Source organism: Lontra canadensis, unplaced genomic scaffold (assembly GCF_010015895.1).
Source record: "Lontra canadensis isolate GAN:19392208 unplaced genomic scaffold, GSC_riverotter_1.0 scaffold130, whole genome shotgun sequence".
Taxonomy (NCBI): domain Eukaryota; kingdom Metazoa; phylum Chordata; class Mammalia; order Carnivora; family Mustelidae; genus Lontra; species Lontra canadensis.
Genome location: NW_022631124.1, coordinates 3,583,887 through 3,609,721, shown reverse-complemented (window position 1 = coordinate 3,609,721; position 25,835 = coordinate 3,583,887). Strand labels below are relative to the sequence as shown.

Sequence of the window (25,835 nt, the reverse complement as noted above, 5' to 3'; positions counted from 1 at the left end):
CCATAGAGTAAAATGAGTCAGAGAGAAATACATAAATGTCTGCAACAATTAATATAATTCCCTCTGGTAACTTTATAACAACCTGGGAAATCAATTTCAAGTGCTCTCATCCCAACTGAGGGCCACATGCGATCAGCGGGAGGCCGCCTATATTTACCAAAGAGAGTCCTGGAATCCTTCCCACGGTCAGAGATGCACGTCTTTGAAGTAATACGCAACCTCTGTGCTATCTGAGGGAGAAATCAACCTTTCTTTGGTAGTCCTTAAATAAAAGTGACAGAACGTCAAGTGAAAAGAAAGCAGAAAGTGCCTCCTTCAGCCATTACCAATAAATCAGAAGCATCCCCTCTGCTCCCTCAGTTCAGTTAGTTTTGTTTTTTTTCCAGTGTTCCAAGATTCCTTGTTTATGCACCACACCCAGTGGGTTCAGCTAGTTTTAAACTTACAATCAGGGAGGCTACAACAGCCCTTCACATTATTTTTTTTAACTTCAAATTCATACCTTAGTGTCCATACTTTGTGATTCTCCATGGAATCACTCAAAGGTCCTGAAACATATGCCTTAGGTGGGCACTTGCTCCCTCTACAACACCCTATGCAGGACAGGAATTATCAACCACCCAGGTCCAGGGGCTCTACCGACAACTGGGAAAACAGCAGTACAGGAGGTGTACCCGATCTTGTAAGAGTGTAGGTGAGCCTCCTGTCTGTAACTTATGGGGTTAATGCCACACCCTGTGCCAAGTTCATTGATTTCACAAGCTTGGTCCCGATCTGCTAAGGTAGGGAATTAGAGAGTATAGAAATTGGGAGGACGGCCAGCAGCCAGCTGTCTATAAAGTGACAGTAGTGGTGGAGAGAGGACCCCTACTTTCAGCAATATGATCCATTTGTGCAAGAGTGACACAGGCCCATGGGACAGTTTGGGAGCAGCCCCCAGGGTAGCCCTAAATCACAGGATGGCTCAGGACTAACATGCAGAATGACCCCAAGTCACCAAGCAAACTGCCCCCAGTCCAATATACTTGGTACAATAAATACAAGTCCAATATACTTGGTACAATAAATAAAATTCTAAAATAAATTTTAGAAAGACACCAAACAAAATAGCCCAAATAAAGCCCTTACCTCAGAGAGGAAGCATGTATTCAATTGTATAATATTTATACACATCAACACATATACAATTACACATATTGGCAGCCCTCACTTCTTCTAAAGTACTACTGGAAACCATATCAAATTCAGCGTTACAACTTGGCATCGAATTACACGCCAGATACTCTGCTTGAAATAAATCATAAATAACTAAATACGTCTCATCAAAGCAAAGATACAACTTCAAAATTCTACCATCATTAAGACTGTAATGTTATACCACAAGTACCATAAAATACGCATAAAAACAAAATACACATCGTATAGAATACCACCCAACATTAGCACAGCAATTGGCAATTTATGAAACACCTTCCACAGCACATCGGACCATCCCCCTCAAAAGCACAGGGGGCGCTCCAGTGTGCCAAGCAGCGCCCATGAAACATTCTCTGTCCTATTTTATGAATCCAGCAGGGAAATGGCTGGAGTCATTCCAGGCTGAAGTCATTAAAGGTGACAAATGAAATGGAAAATGCATAGTCATCTTCAGGGAAGAGTGCAAGAACTCCAACAGCTCAGTTTGGGGAACAGCAGGAACACCTGCTCTTAGTCTCTTAAGCAAGGGCTCAAACCACCTGGGCCCATGCTGGCCGTGTCCAAACACTGGGCAGCTCAACCACAAGCCAAAACCATCCATCTGGAAGCCAGGACAGCTAAGACAGGAGGAAGTGCACCCCTGGAGACTTCTACCTATAGCTGAGCTCTCCTGCCATGACTTTAGGGCCAATTCTAACTTTGAGAGTGAGCTCTGGGTTCCCACCAACGAAGAATTCAAGCCAGGTGAGGGGTCTTCAGGAAGGCCCTTCGAGACCTTTGAGAAGGGCTGATGGTCCCATCCCAGAAGCCCCATCCAGCACAGCCTCTGCTTCATTATGGAGGGCAAAGGCGCTATGGGTGAAACGCTTTCTACCTTATCTATACCATCTGCCTGGAGTCATTCCCAAAGCTACCTGCGGCAGAACACAACTCTGCCAAGGTTGGGAAAGGATGGAATACTCCCTCTCCTGGCCCCCTACACTTCCCATCTTCAGACTCATCCGTCACCCAAATAAGCAGAGCAACAGTGATAAGTGCCACATAGGACCCACACCACCCACACCACCCACACCAGCAAGCTCTCTCGGGCCAGACCCATCAGTCATGCTCCATGCAGGGCAAACCATGACATTCTGAAACCAAACAGAGACAAGACTGACACTCTAGAAGCTGCTTTAAACCCATGGGATGGAAGTGTGGGAACCACAGCATACCGCAGTATCTGTACTTTGATTAGTCAGCATGGAAGGCTTGGGTCTGCTGGTCCCCACCCTGAGTCTTGGGAGTCATAGTCTGGACTCCTTCAACTGTACCACGGTCGCATCTTAAAGCTCCTTATTATTTGAATTTCCCTTCGCGTAGGGCCGCACCAAGGACGTGGTGGTGCCAACTGTGAGGCCCCTGAGGGCCAGGAAATGGGTGGGTGGCTCTGTAGGACAGGTCTGCAGACCATCCCAGCTCAGCAGTAAACCACACAGCGAGAGTACATCCTCTGCAGGACCGAGGCACAACCCACCCTCCGAGCACCAGAAGCAGTCACAAGGGTGAGCTTTCACCAGCATGTGCTCTTCCTTCCCAGGGGCTTCCATACACAGAGAGACAGCCCCTGATGCCCCATCTTCGGGGAAGGTGGGGGCAGGCGGGCCAATTCATGCCACCCGGGGCCGGTCTAGTGCCCATCTACCCCTGACCTTACAATCCCCCTCAGGGAATAATACCCCCTTAATACCCCCATTATTTCCTTCACAACAGAGCCATTCTGTCCAAGAAAAATACGAATTAAAAAAATCCCTAAGGTAGAGAGAAAACATACACTTCAGCTTTCTCTCAAGAATGCCTTCTCAGAGACTTCTGAAGTAGCCTCAGCACCTTGGAGGATGGATTTAATTTCTCTTATTAGAAAGGGCTGTGCTGGTGATCCTCACCCACAGGCGAGGCTGAGGGCTAGCACTATCACCGAGACATGCTGACCAAGGTTAGTTCTCTTCTAGGGAAATATTTGCCCCCAGCACTACGTTCCACTCTGTGGGGAACAGGCTTTCCAACCAAGGGATCGCCATGACCGTCTGTGGACCAAGTCCGTTTCTGCCCATCAGAACCCGCTCCCCAGAGGGGCTCACGCTCAGCTGCATCATACCGTCAGTGGCTTTGGGCTTCAGCACGACCTTTACCAGGGAGATCTCATCCCAGAAATTAGAACTTTAGATGGGGAGCCTGAGTCCTCCACTGGAAGGAAGGGGAACGTGTGCTGAGATTTACTCTTCTTGTTTGAAGGACAAGGTGTCTCAACTACAGCTAACCTAACACTGAGAGGCGACCACATGGGGGATAGTGACAAGCATCCCCCACCAGCCTCATGACAACACTAGGGAACACCCCAAGTTCCCAGCCATGCCCACTCCAGATGGAACCCGTTAATTGAATTTCCAAAGAAAAGCTAACTCTTTATCAAATAATACCATTTAAAGAGAATGATAATCCCCACAGCCTTAAATGTAAATCTGATAATACACAATGTAAATAATAAAATGCAAAAATCCAATTTCCATGTAGTGAACTTTCAAACACTCCACTGTTTCCATTATTCTAGCTTTCAATCTAAATGCTGCAATGCCACTGTAGGCACATCAGGCCCCCAGAACAAGGCTATTATACACTTGTTCCTCACTTGAAATATGAGCCCAGAATTATTTACTCAGTGCACTGTGCATGTCAGCTAACAAAAGCACTGCATAAAGGATTTGACAAATGCACAGGGAAAGTGCAGGCCCACCCCATGCATATTCCCCCAAACCAAACCATAAAGATATAACAGGATGATGGAGAAGGGGAAACTGTCCACCTTTCCTTATGATACCACCTGTCACCTCAGGAAATGGACAGGCTGTCAGGTGACAGCTTTGTAATCACTTAATCCTAAGACACTGAGCACTCTTCCTATGAAGGAATGTAAATCCAGACACTGAATTCCACTCCCTCCGAAAAGGGGCCAGAAGAAAAACAAAATTAGACTCCATGTCCATCAAGACCACTGAAAAGAGACTGCTGATGAGGAGACATGTCAGAGAAATAATAACTTCCCGTTGGGAAATTTAAATAATCAGCTGGGTCTGAAAAATTGCACATTCTGGGTTTCAGAGCAATTTCTCAGTGTGCTTTTTATAAGCCCTCCAGGCTGTTATTACATTAGGTTCAGCCCCAAAATTCCTGCAGTGGTTTGCAGATTCTATCTCTACAACAATTCAAGCATCAGAAGAAACTTCAGATTGTTGCCTATAAACCTTCTGAAGGACACTGTATGGGTACGAATTGGTCAGAGTCATGAAAAAGCATGTTGGCCTTAGAAACTGGACTGTTCTAAGGTGTTCGAGTCCAGCTGTCCGACACGGTGACACCAGCCACATGCGGCTACCGAGCCCTTGAGAGGGGTTGAGTCAGAAAGGAGATGCGCTATTGTGAAATAAACACCAGGCTTCAAAAGAAGCTGGGAAAAAAGAATGCAAAATATCTCATTAACATGGTTTGTAGAGGCTAATGCTGGCATGTCAATATTTTTGATATAGTGGGTTAAATAAGATACGGTATTAAAGCTAATTTCATCTGCTGCTTTTTACCTTTTGTAATGTGACTGCTAGAAAATTTCACATTACACATGTGGCTCACATTCTTTCTACGGACAGTGCTGTTTTGGAGTATGAGATTAAGAATTCAAGCCATCAAAAGACTTTATTTGAACACATGTTAATCCATTAGCTTTCTGTAAATGTTTTTGAGACATGTAAGCGCAGATGTCCAGGGGAAAAAAATTCTGTATTCAATCTGTCTCCATGGCCACAAATCTGGAGCCCCACAAACATCTGGGCCTGATTTTAACACTCAATCCAGAGAGAAGGAGACTCAGTTGGTAGGGAGAGGCTACCTATATAAGAAAACTTCGAACAAAATATAGCACCGGCATTTCCCTGTGGGTAACTGTGTACACGCTTTCCAGAATGTTCATTTCATCATGTGAATCGAGAACAATTCAAACATAAGCAAGAACCCAAGGACCCCACCTCCCCAAATACAAGGCAGGTACAAGCCATGTCACACTGAGCAATGACACAAGATTACCCCCTGAAAGCCTCTTCCTGCACTGAGCCCCCCAAAGCAGGGCTGACCTGCACCACCAATTTAGCAACAGAAGAGATAGAATCTTCCTGTCCCCATCCCTTCCCCCATCAGCTCCTCTTTCTATGTATGTTCTTTATGCTCAGCTATGAAATTCTCCCACTGACTTGCATCTTTATACATGCATTTTTTTTTTACATTATGGTAAAAGGTAGCACAAAATATTTTAATTTCCCCTCAGTCCAGGCAGCTGGTGAAGAGAAAATAATGTGAACTTTGAGGCAATCAGAACTGAATTCTAATCCCAGCTCACACCTTGGTTTCCTGCTCTATGGAATGACACTCCTGGCAACAGTCCCACAAAAATGCACAGCCCAAAGCAAATGCCGAAGTCTGCCTGGGTTCAGATCCCAGCTCCCACCCACCAGCTGTGTGATAAGCTGCTCAACTTCTCTAGGCCTCATTTTCTCCATCTGCAAAATGCAGGTAATCATAGTACTTATTTCACTAAGTAATTCATGGGTTGAATTCATTGTTGTTGTACAAAATTATTTTTCTAAAGAATTACCTTTTACGGGGCGCCTGGGTGGCTCAGTAGATTGAAGCCTCTGCTTTCAGCTCAGGTCATGATCCCAGGGTCCTGGGATCGAACCCCACATCCGGCTCTCTGCTCAGCATGGAGCCTGTTTCCTCCTCTCTCTGCCTGCCTCTCTGCCTACTTGTGATCTGTGTCTGTCAGATAAATAAATAAAAATCTTTAAAAAAAAAAAAAGAATTACCTTTTAAGTGAATTAATGAGCAGAATAATGCCAGGCTCATAAATAAAATGGCTCCAACCACCGTCAGGTTAAGACCAATATCCTAGCATGGTCTCACACCTCTGCCTCTCCCTGCCCCTCCAACCTTATCTCAACCTGGTCTCCTCATGACCCCCACCAGCCCTCAACTGCTTCCTTTCAGTTCCCCATTTGCTCCAAGCACCTTAGGACTACAGGCCACTATACCTGCTGTTCCCTCTGCTGGAATACTCTTCCTCCCTCTCCACCTGGCCTGGTCCAGCCGCTCGTCCTACCAACACAGATCTGACAAGATTCTCCAGTCTTCTGCTCCCATAATCCTTTATCCTTCTCTGCAGGATGGGAATGGCCTTCCAGGAAAGGTTTCCTCTATCCCACCAACTTTTCCAGGCCTTTTGTGGTTTAGACCAATACTGCTCAACCCTGGCATCAGCAACATCTGGGAACCTTTGACAAGCCGACGCAAGGCTGCACCCAGACCAATCACATCAGGGCCTCTGGGCCAGGCCCACAGTTCAGTGTTTGGGCAAGTTCCCCAAGGATTTCCACATGTAACCCAAGTTGGAAACCACTGGGTCAACACAAGAACACAGATGCAGTATTTTATGGGCCCAGCACAGTTCCGGTGTGCAACTCTGCTAGCTGCAATATTTTAAAGGATGGTTTCAATCTTCCAATAGGATTTTAAAAATCATCTATCAACTGCAAAGAGCACACATTTTTTTAAAATCTAAAGTAATCCAATTAGAGTATAAGAATACGTATATTACAAAACACCTCCGCCGTATCTGAGATTTTTCAATTAGCATTTTATTCAATCTGGGTAGCCCGTGACACCAACCAACTGGAAGCTCCGGGAGGTCAGAGACTTTGTCTCGCTGTCTGTGATGTCATCGGCGTAGGGAAGCGTGCCCAGCATACACAGGTGCCGCACGCACACCTGTGATGAGGGGCGCAGTCCTCCACGCACCAGACTGCAGGTGACGGGAACACAGGCCAGAGAGCGCACCCAGCACACAGACAGGCACCGGATGGCTTAGCAGCCCTTGCTCCTTTGAACAAATGAACTCCCCCAGATAGCCCCGTGGCTTTTCCTCTCTCTGGGCCTGGCATGCTGCTTGTCCTCTCCCTGGGGAAGACAGCCCCCGACCCGCGTTTGAAGCCATTCATCTGCGGTTTATGAAATACTGAGGTAACCTTTGAGATGCAAAGAGGTTTAGAAATGCAAATGACTGCCAATATGAATATTAATAGCAATGTTATTAATAACTGAAGTTGTCTGCCAGACACTTGACTCTTGATTAAAGGAAGTGGAAGAGCTCAAGCCAAGCCAGAAACCTCTCAGCTCGGAGCCGGAGCCGAAGGATCTGTGCTGGATCCCTGGTCCCCATGGGGACAGAGGCTATTCTGAATGCCTGACTAGAGAAGTTTACAGAAAGTCATGGGGTGCTGCTCCTCCCACGACTACTTCCCTGTGTTTTCTGTTCACCGGGTAGGAGTTCCATGGGCAGAGTTCGGCCAGGCTCGCTCTTCTGCCCAGAGCCCAGAACAGTGTCTGGCCTGCATATGGTGCTCCAGCCATGTGTCCGGATCAAGGAGAAAACAAATGAGTCCATGAGAGAAGGGCACAAGGGGGGAAGGAGGCATGTGGGGCTGAACACTAGAAAGTACAGACAGGGCAACTCAAACCCAAAGCTCACGCGGGCTCTGCCTACTCCACAAAGAACAAAAAAATAGAACTTCTTCTTTGGGTAAAATCACCAATCCAGAACTGTTCCACAAGCTGTTAATTCACCTAAAATACTTTTTTTAAAAGCACTGTGGTCGCTGTCACTACAAATATTTGAGACACCAGCTGTCCTGACAAACAAGCAGCCTGTCTATACCCAAGTCTTCGTAACTTCGTGATTCAAATACATCCACATTATGTTCTGCTTCTTAAATCATGAATGTACTTTTCAGCATTAGAAATTATCCCTTTCACATCTTTAAATATTGTGGTTTCTGCCTGACTAATGCTATCTTTAATTATACATCATTGAGTATTTTACTGTGATCTAATGGGGTCTATTACTCATCAGAATGGCCCCAGTCAGTAATCATATTCCCCAGAGCCAACTACTCAACCCCTTCTTCCATTTTTCAAACATACCAGCCTGCACATGCACAAATTTATACCCAGACTGAGTCACAGCATTTTACCAATTTGTCCAAAAGACAAAACTATCCTTGAAGGAACTCACTATGCTGGCTTCCTAGTGAGGTCTGGCACAGCAATGCTATGACCACTGAGGGCACTCCAACCTTGCCTTGGGTACAGCCACACCCCACTGCCCACCCTGAGCACACGCCACACGGGGCATGAACAGAAGGGAAGTGGGTCCTTGGGAAGGGAAGCCATGTGCCCAACTCCTGCAGCAAACAGGTGGCAGACCCAGGATCCCACCCTCCGTGACGACACACGGCCGGAGGCCAGGAGAAGAACATGACCAGATCTGGGTGGGCCACACAACATGCTGGGGTGCTTCGGCACCCTGACTCCCACAGTCACCAGCCATAAACCATCCATTATATAATATATGTGGAAGGGCCAAGCAATCTTTTTTTTTTTTTTAAGATTTTATTTATTTATTTGAGAGAGAGAGAGAGTACAAGCAGGGAGGAGAGGGAGAAGCAGGCTACTTGCTGAGCAAGGAGCCTGACATGGGGCTCGATCCCAGGACCCTGGGATCATGACCTGAATCTAAGGCAGACACCTAACTGACTGAGCCACCCAGGTGCCCCGGGCCAAGCAATCTTAAACAAACCTACAGATCAGCAGACGTCAGCTAGTCCCCAAACTCTCATTCAAAGGGATGAACTGCCAGTCAAATTAATTATCTTAAATACACAATCTATAAAAAGTATAAATGTATACATATATCTTCTATATATTAATGTATATGTATATAAGTAAGCGTATTTATGTCTATTGACGTGTTTTAGTTATTGAGTGAAAAATGAACAGGTCAGGCTCAAGCTCCAGACATTTTACATAAACAGCTGGTGATTAACTTCTGCATACTTACAAGACAGACTCAAACTACTAAACCAAGTGCCCTAAGACCCAGAAGCTGAAAACATATAACTAGACAGGTCACTGGATGGACAATTAACAAATAAATCATTTTGAAAGAACTGGAGTCAATGACGAGCTAGGAGACCTTGATGTGTCCCTCTGAATAATTGACGAGGCATCTTTTCTTGGACCATTTATAAGACTATGTTTAGAATCCCATTTAGTGCTGCAAGATAATTCACACAAGTTCTGGCTTCTTATCGCACCCGTTGACCAAGCAGCAGATGGAAAACAATAAATACGCACACAGATCTAGTGTGTGCACCCCATGCCAACAGCACACTGAAAAGCAACAATTCAGAAACGGCCTTCCCTCGGCCCTGGTGGCAGCGAGGCGGCTTGCCAACGTGCAGAGGCAAACCCGGCCTTAGGGCTGTTCCAGGTTGCGCAGAGACACTCACAGTGTGTGGCACTGTCTCCCTATATTCATTTCCTTCTAACAACATCCCACCAGCCACTAGCAGTTGTGGTTCCAAGAAACAGGCATCCTGGCCATTTCGCCCCGGCACCTCTAAAAGGGTGGCTCCCAACACCTCTCTCCTTTGGAGAAAGAGAAAGCCCGTCTGTGATTCGCTCCAGGCTCACGGGGGCTGGGGTGTAGGGGAGGAAGAGCAGAGACAGGGACGGGGAGAGCTTGTCTGGACCAGAGCGAGGGAGGGAAGAGCTTTTGCTGAGGAGAAAGCCCCAGAAACCCCTGAGTTGAAGGGGAGGCCCCAGAAAAGGCACCAAGAGGAGAGGTGACAGAGTATTAACCACCGGCAGGAATGACTAACAGGACTTTGAGAACAGAGTGCAAGGTAGGGGGCGGCCAGGGCAGAGGGCTCTCCAGAACGGGAAACATGGAAGAAGGACAACATCGTGTGACCCTCAAAAGGCCACAGCAAATCTCCTGTGGAGCCACCCATGGCTTGGCCAGGGCTCTGGCAGGGGTCACAGGCTACGCACACAGCAGGGCCCATCTCCTGCCCACAGCCACCAACTCCTCAGGGGGCTCATGGCCTCTGGGTCCCCCTTCCCGAGGGCTGGTGGCTGTGGGAGTATCTGGGTGGTGGTGGTGGGCAGGGGAGAAGTGGCAGCTAAGAAGGAGACCACTTTACCTTGAACACCCTAAAATGTAGGACACCAGCAGGTGATCCAGAACTGGATGAAAGGAATAGCCAAAATCTTGGAAAGGCAGTGTTGCAAAAAAGATATGCATATGTAGACTCTGTAGGATCCCCCAACCTGTGCCCCCACGTCCTTCCTTAGGGTCCCAGCCCACGGGTGTTGGGCATTCATCCAGTGTGCTACTTATTAATATGAAAACTCAAGGCTGAAGAATGATAACAGTAACGACACTTACTAAAGGCCTACTATACAGCATCTGAGGTAGAACCCATTCAGCTTATAGTCCTTCGAGATACTGGATGCTCTTCTTGGTCCCCACCTTCCAGATGAGAACACTGTAGCCCAGCAGTCACATTACATACCCAATGGCTGGCCCACAGCATGCTGTAAGGATACATGGAGAGGGGCACCTGAGCCCAGACACTCAGGCCCCATGGCTCCAGGCCTGCCCATGGCCCTATACAGCCCTCCACAGCTCATCTGTTCTTTTCTGTTTTATTCCTTCAGAAGCCTTGTCATCTGCCACCATACTCCCGAGCACAGAAGAACCAACTAACCAATACCAGCCCTGCTACAGAAGACCAGCTCCTACACAGGGAGGTCAGACTCAATGCAAGGCACGGTCCTGACCTGGATGAACTTACAGTGAACGCTGATGAACACTTGCATGGGTGTAAAAGGCTAAAGACCTAAAAAATGACCAGAGAATAAATTCTAGAGAGGAGCTTTAGACATGCAATGAGAACGTAGACAAATGTCACTTGGAGAAGTGCCAACGGTCCCTCAGCAATGTGTGGTCAGCACTGGGGAGATGAAGAAGAATAGGTATAGGACAGCCCCTGGGACAGCACTGTAGGGCGGAGGTTGCCTACGGAAGCACACACAGTCCATGTGATGACAGGCTTCTCTAAGGTGTGCCAAGGACAAGGACGAAGGAAGAGGGTCCCTGTCCTCTAGGGATGGACCACCTTTGATTAATGGCAAAGAAGGTACTGGGTCGTGTAAGTATAGAGCAAATGGCAGGGAGGACCTCACTGTGCAGGACAAGGGAGCAGCTGTGGGCCATGCAGAAACAAGACCACAGGACCTAGAACCTGGCCCAAAGGAAGAATCAAGGGAGCTGTGACAACAACCAAAAAGCATTTTGGGACAATCATTTGGGCACAGGTGGACTGGGGAGAGCAACAGCAGCCCAGCACGGAGTGTGGCCATCAGGGTCCTGGCCCGGTATCCCAGGAACTGGGTTTGGTGCTGTCCAAGAAGCAGAAAGGAAGATGTTAACTGTCCCTTCTGAGAATGTACCGATAAAAGTTGGTGACACAGACATAGCTGATGAAGGAAAATCAAAAAGGTCCTTAACCCCTGTAAGATGTCAATATTAGGTCAGGCCCTCCCAGCACCATACGGTCATGAGCTTACCGAGAAAGCCCTGCTGTGACCCTGGAGACTGACCTGGGAGTCCCAGACCAGGAACTGGAGTGTGGAGTCCTCTGCCCTGAGATGGGCTGTGGCACCTGCCCACCCCCAGAACATTTGAGCTCTGGTGACCAGGGTGGTGGGAGAGCCCGTTTCCACCATTTCTTTTACCCCTGTGTATCTCTCAGTCCTGTGCCCTGTGGCACTTTCCTGCTATGATCACACTTTGCCAAGTTCAGATACCAGTCTGGTGGCCGACTGGTTCAAATGGGCATGAAGACGACTCTGCCAGGTGGGTGCCACAAACTATGGAGGTCCATGAGGAGGGCCCACCTTGGACCCCCGCTCAACGAGCATGAGGACCCCAGAGACATGTCACTCTTGGCCCTCCCTGCCCCACTGATAATGCAGCCCGAAACAAACCCCAAAGGCTAGTAAGTTGCTCATACTTGCTATGAGTTGAAAAAAAAAAAAAAAAAGTAAGAAATTTTTCCAAAAGTTGACTTCCGAGCATCAAATGCCCTTGTCTCTCATATTCACCTGACTCAGTCATCTACATCTTAGAAATGCACTGCCCAGGCCCCAGCAGCTCATACGCAGAGAAAACTAGGGGTGGAGAAGATAAATGTCAAGATGTTCTAGGAAAACAAAGTCTGCTTATTCTGTGACTGCAGGCAGCTTTTGTCCAAACCACAGTCATCCATGCTTCATCTTCACCCTATTTACTTAATGAGGTTCTTTAATTCACTCACTTTTTATTTAAATTTGCTTCCAAATAAGACTTCTTGTAACTGCTATAATTCTTTTAATGGGCCCCTTGGCCTAACAGAGAGGTTCACTGAAAGAAACACAAACATCAACATAAAGCTAGGTTCCACCTGGGACATCCTGCAGCCATCTCAGTGGGCCCCCACGTTTGGCTTCCCCATGTCCCCACCAGGAACACAAGCACCCCTGGGGCACTCTCCCCTGCTCTGCCTGCCAGGTCACCCCCCACCAGCCAGGATCCACCACCCCTCCCCCAAGTCCGTGACACTCCACTGTAACACCCCCTCACCACATCTGTCAACATGACAATTGTCCCCTTGAAAACTGAAAGGCTTGAAAATTCCTCAACCTGACAGAATGTTTCACACTTACATTTAGAAAGTGAAAGTGTTCCCAAATGACAGCCACCTTTCCCCACAGTTGCTGACAAGCCACCACAAATCCTTCACTCCGCTACAATCCATGATTACTTTGCAGATAAGGCCAAACACCAACTATTAGAAAAGAAACCTCAGCCAGGCCACGTTCCAGAATGAAGGCTACACTCCATGTGGTGTACCCAGGACAAAGGCAGCTCTTCGCCCATGGAAGGAAATGGGGCTTCTCAAAAAGGGACAAGCCCACAACAAAGGTCATATCTAAAACCTGCCTTCAGTGCACACCGTTGTCAGGAGACCAGAGAGACCACCCACTCCCTCCTCAGAGAAATCCCCTGTGCGGAAGCCCTCTCCTGCTGTTGGAAGCCAGTCCACCCCACTCTGCTCAGTGGCACCCAGCCCCCACAGCTGTGCCCGATGTGCTGGGGAACCCATGGGGGCACCTGGGGTCGGCCAGGGCTGTAGGAAGTCATGGGAAACCCATCTGAGTCCAAGATTGAGAAGGAAACCCCCACAGTTTTATATGAACATCAGAGGAAGTATATTTTAGAATAACATTCATGTGAATTTTTAAGAAGATAATACAAGACCTCAAATAAATACCTGCTACTAGAAAGAATGCAGCAGGAGAGGTATGGGTGGGAAGGGGGCAGCTAGCAAATAAATGGGGATACACAGGTTACCCAGTCTGAAGGTACCAGAGTACCTCCAGAGGGGACTTGGAACATGGTGATGATTGAGCACAATAGGCAGGAAATCACCACCCAGCAGGCAGCGGCATTCAGCATTCCCGTATGTAAGGGCAGCAGTGGGGTGGGGATCAGAGAGGACAGGTGAGAGACCAGAACAAGAGCTCAGAGGTGCCCTCAGGAAACACATCTGAGAAACCCCAGGAACTTGAGAAAGACCAGGGCCCAGGAGGCAGAGGTGACAAGGCAGAGAAATTTCCCCATGCGGCTTTTCCAGGTAAGAGCCAGGGAGGTCCGTGTGTGCCATCTCAGGAGTCTTGAAGACAGAAGCTGCCAGCCCACGACACAAGGCTGCCTCTCAGGGTGGCATGACCTTGCTGGATGTGCCCCACAGGGCACAGCCTGGAAGGTTCCCTGCTGTGGACACCAGACATGTCTGTTCATTCCAAAGTAAAACCACTGTCAACTAGAATGCCATGTGATGGTGGGACAACCAGAAAGATGTCCTCATTCACCAGGCACTAACTCTGCACAGAAGGATGCCCTCATCCTCAGCATGAGCAGAGCCGACAGCCCAGTGAGCACCATACAGCGGCCCGGCAGGCAGAGAAGGAGGTGAGCTCCCAGACTTGCTGAGCCAGGTGTGCTCCGCTAGGCGGCCATGGGCCACTCTGAACCGTCCTCTCTCTCTAGGCCCAACCTCCCATGGATGTCTTCAGGAATCCTTTTCCCCTGAGCCTAGCAAAGGAGCATTTTGCTGTCTCTGGAGAGAATCTGACTTAGAAGCCTAACTCTCCTCCCAAGATTCACGGGTATCCTCAAGGGCTGCTCACCATTCCCAGGACAGGCACCCTGAATCCACAGCAGAGTTCTGTCTGCACCTGTAAAGAACGTGCCAGGCTGCAGACTGGAGGTCTCTGCAGCCTGGGATCAGCTCCACACCTGGCCCCAAACACTTGGGAAGGAAGGCAAGTGCCAAAAGCCTGCCAGGCACTCAGGTCCCTCCTTTGAGCCATTCTCAGTGTTGGGAGAACCCATTAATCACTAAGAAAGTGAGAGGAAGGGGAACAGAGACAACATGGCTAACTGTTGCCTCTGGGAAGCCATACTATCTAAACTTTAAAGGGACAACAAAGCAGAAACTGTCAGGAAAACACGCAGCCCACTGAATGGAACAGTGAAGAAAGAATACTGAAAACAGCTTGAGGAAATAAAAATGGAATCAGAAAATGCATGGAAGACACAAAAGACAGGATTCACAGGGGTTTGGGCTTAGTGGGTTGGGGATGGGGACAGCCATCTTTTCACCCAGATGAAGTCGTCTGGGACCCTGTGTAGACCGAGCCCTTCAATGTAGACATGCAAGCTGCACACACCAGCCCAGAAGCCCCCCAGTGCCCCTGGTGTCCTCTGGGCATCTGAAGTCCCCTCAGCCCTCAGGACTACCCACAGAAGGCCTGGCTGTCAGGGGTACTTTAGGGGTTCTTCAGTTCCTAAAAGCCCCAGACGGACAGCCCAGGCTGTCAAAGCCCATGAGCTTGTTACAGGAAGTAAAGCAGTAGGTGGAAAACTGGTACAGAAGGGGCCAGACTGTGGGCGCTGGGTGTTGGAGCTGTCGCGCTGATTAGCTGGGAGACACGCAGGAAATGCTGCAGGTAATATCAACCACACTTCACAGGCTGGCTATTAACCCCATGTAGAATACACATGACTTTGGCTGAAAGGAACAAGAAAGAAAATTCGATGTCCTGTAATATTTAAATTAGAAATGAAATTTTGCAATTTGCAAGAAATTGCTGAAGCTTAGAGGAAATGGAAGAACATCAGTATGTAAAAGGACCCTGAATGGAATGACGGTTCATAAGGAACACATGAAATAAGGGGTCAGTAGCTGATCCTGGGACAGAGGGTCATACATATTGGCTCGGGGCCCTCAGAGAGGATGCCACGGCTTCACTGGACGGACAGCAGGAGGGAGGCCTGCCCTGACTTTAAACGGAAAACCTTCCACCAGCCTGTACTCTTCACCTCCGCCTTGTGTTGGAGACCAACAGCCTCCACAACCGGTGAATGCACATCACATTCGTCCTACACCTATGGTGCTGCCCCTGCTGCCTGGGCCCTCGTGCACACAGCTCTGGGGGACACAGGCCCAGGAAGGGGCATACTGTCTCCAGTGAAGGGCTGACGGCAGAGCTGAACAGTCCGTTGTCAAACAGGCTGCTGCTGTTTGCAGCTGAGTTCTCCCTGTGAGGCTTGACCACAGAGGTACAAATCCTCCTCAGGATCTAAGCTCTGCCACCTCATTTAAGACATGGGGGGGCAACAACTTAACTCCAGGAAAACCATCCAGAGCCTACGATGAAGCTTAGTTTGTCAGAGGGTGACTCCAGCTAAATTTCCAAATTCACAAGAACCACACATTCCAAGTGTGGCTCTCGAAGGCATCTCCCTCTCCTACTGCACATCTTCAGACAACAAAGTTGGTGCAGACAATCACGGTGCATGACACAACTGACCCACGGGCACCACGAAGTTGGCAGATGAAGGCAAGTCACACAGGTTATCTGTTTTTGGGTTACGTATCTTCTCCACAGCTGCATGCCTGCGTCCTTCCTGACGCTCCTCATGCTTCCTCGTACACAAGCACATCTGGCTTTAGTCACCTTTCGCCCTGCTTGGGAAGGGGAAGTAGGTGCTTTTTTTTTTTTTTTTTTTAAGATTTTATTTATTTACTTGACAGAGAGAGAGATCACAAGTAGGCAGAAAGGCAGGCAGGGGTGAGGGAGCAGCATCCCTGCTGAGCAGAGAGCCTGATGCAGGGCTTGACCCCAGGACCCTGAGATCATGACCTGATCTGAAGGCAGAGGCTTAACCCACTGAGCCACCCAGGTGTCCTGGTGCAATTTTTAAGTCATGCAGAATTCAAAGTATGATGATAAAGAGTTAAGGAATCCAACGGCTTATCCATAAACAGTAAATATTTCTCAACACAGAAATTTCAAACCCATTAGGGATAAATAAGGTGGCAGGGCTGCAATGTTATGTGTAGAACAAATGAAGCCTTGGGAGTTTGACTGTCGGAGAAGGCACGGTAGCTCTTGTTGCCAGAACTCCAAATCTCTTTTGAATGTGAGCTTGGTGCTCCATTCGCTGGCAAGTTCATAAGCAAATTTTGTGCCACTTTCTAAAGGCCAATATAATTTTGACCCCAAGTGTTACTGCACATAATAGGTGCTCAAGTGAGTAAGGTGTTCACTTCTGCTTCACTGAAGAGAATGCACACTGTCCTATCTCTTAAACTGCCACATTAGAGGCTGGTCGTGAACCCCTAATGCTCCCAAAAGCCTTCTGTCTGAGCATTGCAGAGAACATGCTCTGGGCTCTAGAACGTTTATATCCACTCCTGGTGCCGCTCCTGTGTTCTTAAAGTCTCTCACTTTACTGACCTGAATTCCTGCAGCAAATCCTAATTCACTTAAACTCATACAAATTCACATGAGCATTATGCACACATTCCATTAAGCAGAAATGCAAATATCATAATATCTTCATGTTTGCAGATAACCATCGCATCCGTTAACAACGTAAACACGTGTGCCAGATGAGAGAAACGAGCCACCAAAGCAACTCCTCTCGGATGCTCTTTCAGGTCTCCCAAAGAACAACTGCATCTCTAAATACCCACACACCATTGAGGGCCAAAAAAGGCAGCCATCTGTGAGTAGAATTCAAATAGTGCTGCTACTTTATATGCTTTTTTATTCTAACCTCCACTCAGCGGGAAAAGGGAGCACCATGGTATAGTGTGCTAGCGCAATGTTTAAACCATTCACTGCTGCCCACACCTTCCAGTTGACACCTTATTCTTTTAAGGTTAATTAGAATTCCAGTAGGATACCCATTGAGCATGCATTTCTAATTCACCAAATATGAAGATCTTCCAAGCAAGGCAAATCTGATAAAAACTGACCTTGGCCTTTGCAAGTGGTGCCATAAAGAGCATTTCCCCCTACCTGAATCCTTGCTGATGTTTTATTTCAAATATGTACCTTGGAAAAGAGCGTGTTAACTGCAAAAAATAGAGATTAAATACAGATTGAAATGAAATACACACTTGAAACAACTGCATAATTGAGACCCGATTTCGTCATGCTCCAGCAAGCAAACGGGCTCTCAAAAGCCAGAACGAAGGAACAATTGGATATAATTCTGCTCAGCTCAACCTCACTGAGCAGCCTAATTCCAGGCAATTGTAGACAAGCTATTGTGTCCTCTAGATGAAGGAGGTGTGCTTCGCTTTCAGGAGAGCCAACCAGCCATCCCCGCAACTGGGTGGAATTATTCTCCCCTACTGCCTCTTCTTAAAATCGATTATAATTTGGATTCCTTTTTCACTTTAATGAAGCTTGTGAGAATAGGGAGCACTACCTGTGATAACAAAGATAAAATTCAGAAACAATTTAAAAGGTGAAATAAACAGATTCGAGCCCTTGACTTAGACGCCCATCAATGCATAACAATCCAGTCACGGTGACACAGGCCAACTTGGAATCTAAAGGCAAAACACATGTGCTCACGTGCACACGCACACACTCACACACTCACACACTCACACACACAGGACACCAAATAAATGAATCTACTAGCAGGAAGGTGTGCCACACTTGTGATACAAAATTTGGAGATTTTTGTATTGGTAACAGGCACTGAAATGACAGCTAATTACGTGTGCTAGGCACTGCAGGTACACAGTCTCACTTATCTGATAAAGCAGATAGGCTCCCTCTCACTAATAAGAAGGCTTCGAGAAGCTAAACCTTTGCCCAGAGGCACGTAGTGAGGAAGTAAGGAACTCAGGATAAATCCACCTGGGCCCTACCCCTGCCCTCCTTCTCCACAGGACTCCACGAAGCCCAAGACCCACCCTGTCTGCAGCCAAGGCCCAAGGCAGGCAGCAGGCCTGAGTCCCCAGATGGGAGGCTGATCCTATGTGCCAAGTCCCTGGCTGAGCTGTGGCTGGTCCAGGCATCAGTCCGGCATGCAATTCTGGCCCCTAAGGCGAGAAGGGACGTGTGAGGGTGGTCTAGAGCAAACATAAGGGGAAGAAACCCTCCTTTCTGTTATTAAGTTATTAAGGATAGGATGCCATCATGACCCATCCCAATTTCAAATGTACTGTTCATGTCGTTTATGTAGAGCTGCCCGTGACGGGCCGCTGAAGCCACAATTGATAGGATGTTCTTTCCTTGGGACCACACACCCCTCTGCACGGTTCCTGCTAACTACCCATAGGGCTCACAGCCTGGGCTTACAAGACGGCAGCCACTGCGGCCAGGGAGCAGAGGGATCTAGGAAGTGAGTGCTACTTAAGTTCGGGACCTTGGTCTCTCATTACCTGGGATGGTTATAGAGCGAGAGGCCTCCTCTAACTATGAAGTTGGTAGCCTGTCTGACCAAAGTTCACCTTTCAAGTACCCCCCTATTCACTGTGTGTCTCTGAGCGAGGAAACCTTGGTGCCTCCACTTCCCCATCTCTCCAAGACTTAGGAAGGAACAGGTGGGAAGAACTTCCATCAGCTGACCCAAGCCCTGGCCACACAGGCTTTCAGCAAACACCTGACCCACAGTGGTCTCTTAGTGAAAGGTAACTTTAGATTAGTCACCAAATGGCCACAACCTGAAATACAACATTGCTGTAAGTCTCAGAGGTGCCGTTTCCACACCCAGGGACCTTCTGAAAACAAGCCCAAAAAGGACTTCACTGTGACTCATCTGTCATGTCTCCAAAGGCTGGTGTCTGCCCTTGTCATCATGGAGACCACAAGTCAACCACTTGTCCGCTGTCCTTGTGAGCTGTCTGGCTTTTCTGTGAGGGCCTCTAGGCACTGGGCCATTTCCTCTACAGTCCTTATTACATTCCAGACCAAAGAACGAAACCCCAATGATAGAGCCCAGCAGAATAGAACAGAAAGGGCAGGGGAACGGAGCCTGAGAACATATCCAGAGCCCAACACTTCCTGGCTCTCTGATTTGGCCATTTTGCCCAAAGAGCGATCCCTTTTGGTTAATTATGCCACTCACTTCATAGGATTATGGTGAGCTTTCTATAAGCAACATATGCCAAAGCAACCAGCACATGGTAGGCACTCAGTAACTGTTCACACAAAAAATTCTCCAGCATAAGCTGCCCAACTGTTGACGACTGAAGAATAGACACTGATTTGCTTCCAGATACCACAGACTCTGTCTGAACTGGCCTCCCAAGAGGTGGCCAGCTGGACTGCTCAACTCCCCATCTCCTCCACACAATGGCTAAGGCCCTCATCCCCTTGGAAGGCCCAGCCTGGCCCACTGCTGTCCAAGCCCTCACACCTGCCCAGGGACGCCTGGGCTTACTTGGAATTCACTGGCTGGATTTCCTACCATGTTTATGCAAATATACTGATAAATGGCAAACATAAACTTTAATGAAGTGTTACATAAACAGAAGATGTTTAGTGCAAAAGAAATCACTCCTTGGAAAAACATGGTGACCACTTAGGAAAGACTCATCAAAGACAGACCTCTTTAACATTGTCAAACTGGGAAGAAAAAAAAAAAAAAAAGACACACAACATTAAGTGGTAATTGTTTAAAATCTAGAAAGTGCTCCATTCAGAATTTGTGTCTTTGTCATCTGTTTGAAAGAAACAAATAGGAAATCATAAGGTGGCTATGGTTTAAGTCAACTTGGAACTCAAAGACAAGTTCCTAGCCTGGATCCAAAACATGGTAAACACATACATGTATGTAGTTATTAAATAAAACATTTAATAGATACTAGTTGTATGAGTCTCCAGTTTATTACACTTTTCCCATTACAGGGTCCCAGTCACACTGGCTGAGAGATACAGAAGAGATTTCCAGTTGAAACATATACCAAAGTACTTCAAGGTACACAATCCAGACAAACCAGCTTACATGTTGTATCATCAAAAGCATTATCCAAATTTTCTACTGTTCTTTAATTTGTAAAAATGCCCATCCTCTTCACCTTCATAGAGTCATGGATGGACACCACTCCAGTGTGCTCAGGAATCTCCTGAGAGCAGCCCGGTTTCCAACCCCTTAATGTCAGCTCCGAAAAGAGAACCTAGGCTGGTCCAGTTCACCTGGAATGACTGGCACATGGTAGGTCCACAGTAAATTCTGTGTATGCCCAAATATAAGGCAAGAGATTTCCCACGGAAAAAAAAAATCACTCAAAAAATTAGAATTGTCTTACATTAGAGTTCTTATGAAAGCATATTTAAAAGTACTCTTGAAATTACTCAATTTGGAACTACAAAGCCCTTTAAAAAAATATATATATATTGCCCCAAAACACCTCAACCAATGCCAGTAGGGGGCCTTGCAGGGGTCACCTCACACAACTGTCAAAACAAAACAAAAACAAGTTAGGCTGAGAAACTTAGCACACATTTAGCACCTGAAACGGTTGGACGCTTCTGTTAAAACAGGACTTTTTAAAAGATCACTTTCAGAAGCAACACGTAACAGTAAGTATTTCCCAACAGGCAAACAAAGAAACCAACAGTCCTAAACTTAGGCAGTAGGTACCAATAACTTGGTATAAAATTTCCAAGGGCAGCATAATTAACTGATTCAGAAAGTGCCTCATCTCAAATGGCTCAGGTGAAAGCAGAGCTGAGAGGTTCTGCTCACCAGGCTGGAGGATTCCAGGTAGCTCTGCTGAGAACCAAAACCCTGAAGAAAAAGATGCCAGTGAAGAGTGTGGAAAAATTATTTCATGAACTCCATGCAGAACCCAAATAAGAATTCATCCGTTTTATACATGACACCTTTCCAATGTCTAACTGTGAGTAAATGCACAATCTAAGTAGATACTTGGTGATCTGCATACCTACAACCTTTACACATGCCTGTTTGCCGGAAAGGTTTGAGAAGCATCTCACTAGGAAAATCGGAGACAGTCTTTCATTAACAGTCAACCTGCTAGTAAGGCATATATGGTCTCTGCTGAATCATGACATGAGTGCCCACCTATTAAACAACATAGAACAACATCCAGCATTCAGCCTTGCTATGAGGAGTCAAAGCAATTCCAACAGACAGTAAAGTATCAAAAGCCTATTTGGAACTAATTTTCAGCTGAAGTCTTTGCCTGCCAAATTTATAGTGTTGCTTAAAGTGCAACACTCCATGCAGGACTTCTGGCTGCCCAAGAAGACTCCCACTGACTTACACATCAGTGAGTAAAAAGCTAGAAGATGTTATGATCCCCACCTCCACCCCTTTTGTCTTTCGGAAAATGATCAAATATTGATCAAAAATTGTATTTAATTCGGACTCTTCCTAGGACCCAAACTCAGTCCTCATGAGGTGGGCCTGTGAAGAAAGGAGTGAGGGTCACACTCAACACAACAAAAATAAACTGTGTTGCAAAGTTTCCCTGAAGCTCAAACTTCCATAAACAGTCTGATCGCTCCATATGCCTATAAAGTCCACCAATAATCTCAAGACCAGCCAACAAAAAATTAACTCCCTGTTCCTGTCATTGCAAAAAGGTTTCAGTTCAACCTCTTTAACAATTTTTTTTTCTATGCCACAAATGGCACAGTTCTGGGAGCTGCCTCGGGCTATGGCCTTTGGAATTTCAGAGGTTACCTCCTCACCTCCGATCAAACACAATTCACATAAAATGCAATAGGAGGATATCTGTAAATACATTCTCATCAAAATGTCCTAGGGTTTAACTACAAACATCATTCTACAAACCATTCAGTTCTCTGAGTATGGGGAGGTAACCCACTTATTCTGCAAATAAAGACCTTTGATTATAATACCTTAAATGAAACAGCAAGGACAGGAAGGAAAAGCTTGGAAATCAAGAACACGCACACTCATAACTGGATTTAATCACAACTAAAACCAAAGAAAAACTACTTAACTACCTTCCCTCCAGCAGCAATCCCAGGCATAAATATTCCATGACTATTCTTAACTGTCCATTATTCCCGATCCATAGGAAACACCCAGTTTGGCAAAGGAGAGCATTTATCTCTAAAGCTCAACACCAAGGATTTAACTTCCTAACCTCAAAAATATTGGTAGTACTAAGTAATTCAGATGGTTAGAATTGTCCCAGCTTTTCTGTACTACACGTATTGTAAGGATTATTTAAACGGTTTATGCATCAGCAGCTTCTTAAACAGTCCAAAGTAAAGAAAATAGTTTTAGTTCTCTAAAATGAACGATAATTACAGTAGATCAATAATGGGGTTTTTTTTTAACCCGTAAGTGGGATTTTCTACATTAAAGAAAATATACAACATGGGGACTTGCTTCTCACTTAAGCCAGCATCCCGCAAGCTTTCCTCCCCCTCCATAATAGTAACAGTAACAGAGGGTGTGAAGCCAGAGCTTCTGAAGAGCTTCTGAAACCAAATCACTGAAATCCCAAGATAAAGTATTTCACTAAAACAGAAACAGTGAAAGACACTGTACAATGTAGTTGCACCAAAAAACTCAGATAATGTCCCACCTGGGAATGCAGCCCTGCCCAAGGGCCGGAAAGAGGTCTAGGGCTTCCTGACAGACCAAGCTCAAGAAGGCCCGGCCAAACATTCCTTCCCTCCTCTCACACGAAGCGTGTAACTCATGCTTTTCCAAACCCCAGTCACACAATTCCCTCTGCCCAACTCTCTCTTGCTAGACACGCAGGCAGGAGGCCCAGAGTCTCCCCAGAGGCCACAACCCTGGAAACACTAAGCACTAACTTGACCCCAGGCCGGCGTGGATGTGCCGAGGGCTAGTCTGCGGGTCCAGCAGAAGAAGACTTTCTGGGTACAGAGGAGGGCCAGGCCAAGTCAAAAAGGTGAAGACACGGCCGTGCCAGCAGAGGGACTGTAGAGACTAGCGGTCAGCTGGGGACAGGAAACTGTGTCCACCCTGCGGGAGGATGGGGTGTCACCACATATGAACAGGTAGCAAGGTTCCGCAGGACTGCATGCTGGCACGCAGCAAGTACAGGTGGTGCGAGAAGGGATTCCAGAGAGGAGGAGGGATGGACGGCAGGTGCAGACAGGCATTTCAAGGGAAGGAGACAGGACTGTGGGGCGGGAGGTGGAGACACGGTGTCCAAGAGCTGGCAAGTGGGACTTGACGGGTTACATTCACGGAGTCCCTGGAGAAAAACTACTTGGAGAAAGAAGAGCAAGGCAAAAGCCGTTGTGGGGGGCTACCTCTGGTCTCCCTCGCCCTTCATCACTGGCCCCTACAGTCGCCCGAGCACACCCCTTACCCCCCCAACACACAAACACGCTGTGTCGTTGCGCGGTGAAGCAGATACCCACCTTTGCCACGGGCGCACTCCTGCTGGTCGCTAGCTCCCGCAGGCTGGCGGTGGCGCTGCCGGTCGCCGCAGGGAGGAAGACTGGGGAGCCGGGGGCGCTGCCCGCCGCGCTGCCCCCGCCACCCGCGAGCGCGGAGGCCGCCCCCGAGCTGGGGCCCGGGCGCGCGGACGGGCTACCACCGGGGCTGGCGCCAGCGCGAGGCCGCTGGCGAATGCCGTCCAGCAGGCGCACCAGCAGGATGTTTGCCGGCAGCTCGTCCACGCCGCAGCCCACCAGGATGCGGCACTCGGGGCAGCGCAGTTCGTGGCGCGAGCACACGATGCTCTCCAGGCAGCGGCGGCAGAAAGTGTGCTGACACGGCAGTACCTTGGCCGTGGTGTCCAGGCGCTCCAGGCACACGGAGCACTCCAGAAGGTCCAGCAGCGACGACTCGTCCATGTCCTCGCCCGCCGCCACGGCCGTGGCCGCCGCCCGCCGCCTCCGCCGCTCACCTGGCCTGTCGTCGTCGCCCTCGCTCTGCGCAGCAGCGGCGGCCGCCTTGGACGCGCACAGCCAGGACGCTCCGAGCAGCATGGGGGAGGCGCCGGCGGCGGCCGCGCGCAGCTGCCTAGGTCCCGGGGCCGGAGCGGGGCCCGCCGCAGACAGCGGGCATCAGGGTCGCGCCGGAGCGGCCTCCGGGGAGCCGGGTTCCGCCGGCACTTCCTTCACCCCGCCTGGCTGCTCGAGGCTCTGGCAGCGGCGGTGCGAAGGGGCGCGCTGACCGGCCGGCGTGGTGGGGACCGGAGTTCCGCGCCCCGCTAGCCAACTCCCGGCCAGCCGAGCCCACCCAGTCCTTCGGAGCACGGCGCCCGCGTGTGCGGGCTACACCTGTCCTCCCGTGTGTCCGCTCCGCCTCAGCGGGCGCTGCGCTTGGAGTGGCCACCCGCGGCCCAGAGCCCCGCGGCAGGAAGTGCGGGGAGCGGCCGGTCGGGTCCCCGGGGAGACCCCGGCTCAGCGTGCGCGCTCCCCCGCGCCGCTGGTGAGCCGCACCGCCCGCGCGGCGCCTCCATGCGCCCTGGGCCTGTCCTCGAGTCCCTGCCCCCAGCGGGTTCAGCTGGACCTTCCTCTTCCTCCGCCGCGAGCACGTGCTCGGGGAGCGCGCAAAGGTCACGGTCAGTGAGGAGCGCAGGAAAGGAGAAGCAGCGCCCACTGGACCTCCCCACGCCTGGGCGCACAGCGGCGACTAGTCCCGTCCCTTAGGGTACCTCTAGGGCTCCCAGGAACTCCGAGGGCGCCCTCCTGCGCCGGCTGGGCCCTGTCCGCTCCGGGCGCCTGGAGTCTTCCTCCGACTCTCCGCGAACCTCAGAGAGGGATGCTTCCTCCCGACGCTGCCGCGAAGGAAAGTTTGGGCGGTGTTATCCAGACTGCCTTTCTCGTCAGCGCCGGCGAGCAGCTTGGGAACATAGCCAACACCCGGGCATCCTCATCGACCACTCCCCGGAGCGCTCCCGGTCGGGTCCCCCTTCCAGGCTGTGCGCCGGACTGACAAGCCTGGAGCTGCGGGTATGGTGCGGGGACGCCCCGCGAAGCAGCAGGGGAAGGCTCTCCGGTTGGCTGAGGCGCCCCCGGGGCGGCTCGGTCTCCTCCCGGCGGCAGCCCGCCCTCCCCGGAGTCGCTGGTCCGAGGCCGGCGCCGCTGCCCGCTGGACCCGCACCCTTGCGCAGGGCACCCGGTCCGCGCCGCGCCCACTGCGGCGCAGTCTCGTGAACCCCGCTCCAATTCCTCCTCGGGAGGCGCAGAGGAAGGGGAATTCGCGCTCTCCTTCCCGACGCCCCGGCTTCTGGGAGCGTCAGAGCAACGGAAGTACGTACGGAGGACCGGGAGCAGCAGGGAAGTTTGGCGGTGGGCTGGGGTCGACC

General features: G+C 49.2%; 1 protein-coding gene across 2 annotated transcripts in view; it reads right to left on the bottom strand.

Moving 5' to 3' along the window:
- The window catches only part of SH3RF3 (SH3 domain containing ring finger 3), a 368,261-nt gene extending 343,573 nt beyond the window's left edge, over nt 1-24,688 (bottom strand). Inside the window, exon 1 of one of the 2 annotated variants that reach the window (XM_032842452.1) lies at nt 23,938-24,688. In XM_032842452.1, coding sequence (XP_032698343.1) covers nt 23,938-24,510 — 573 coding nt within the window. In that variant the 5' untranslated portion in view covers nt 24,511-24,688. The remainder of the gene's footprint in view (nt 1-23,937) is intronic. The other variant, XM_032842451.1, reaches the window with a different exon arrangement.
- Nucleotides 24,689-25,835: the final 1,147 nt, after the last annotated feature.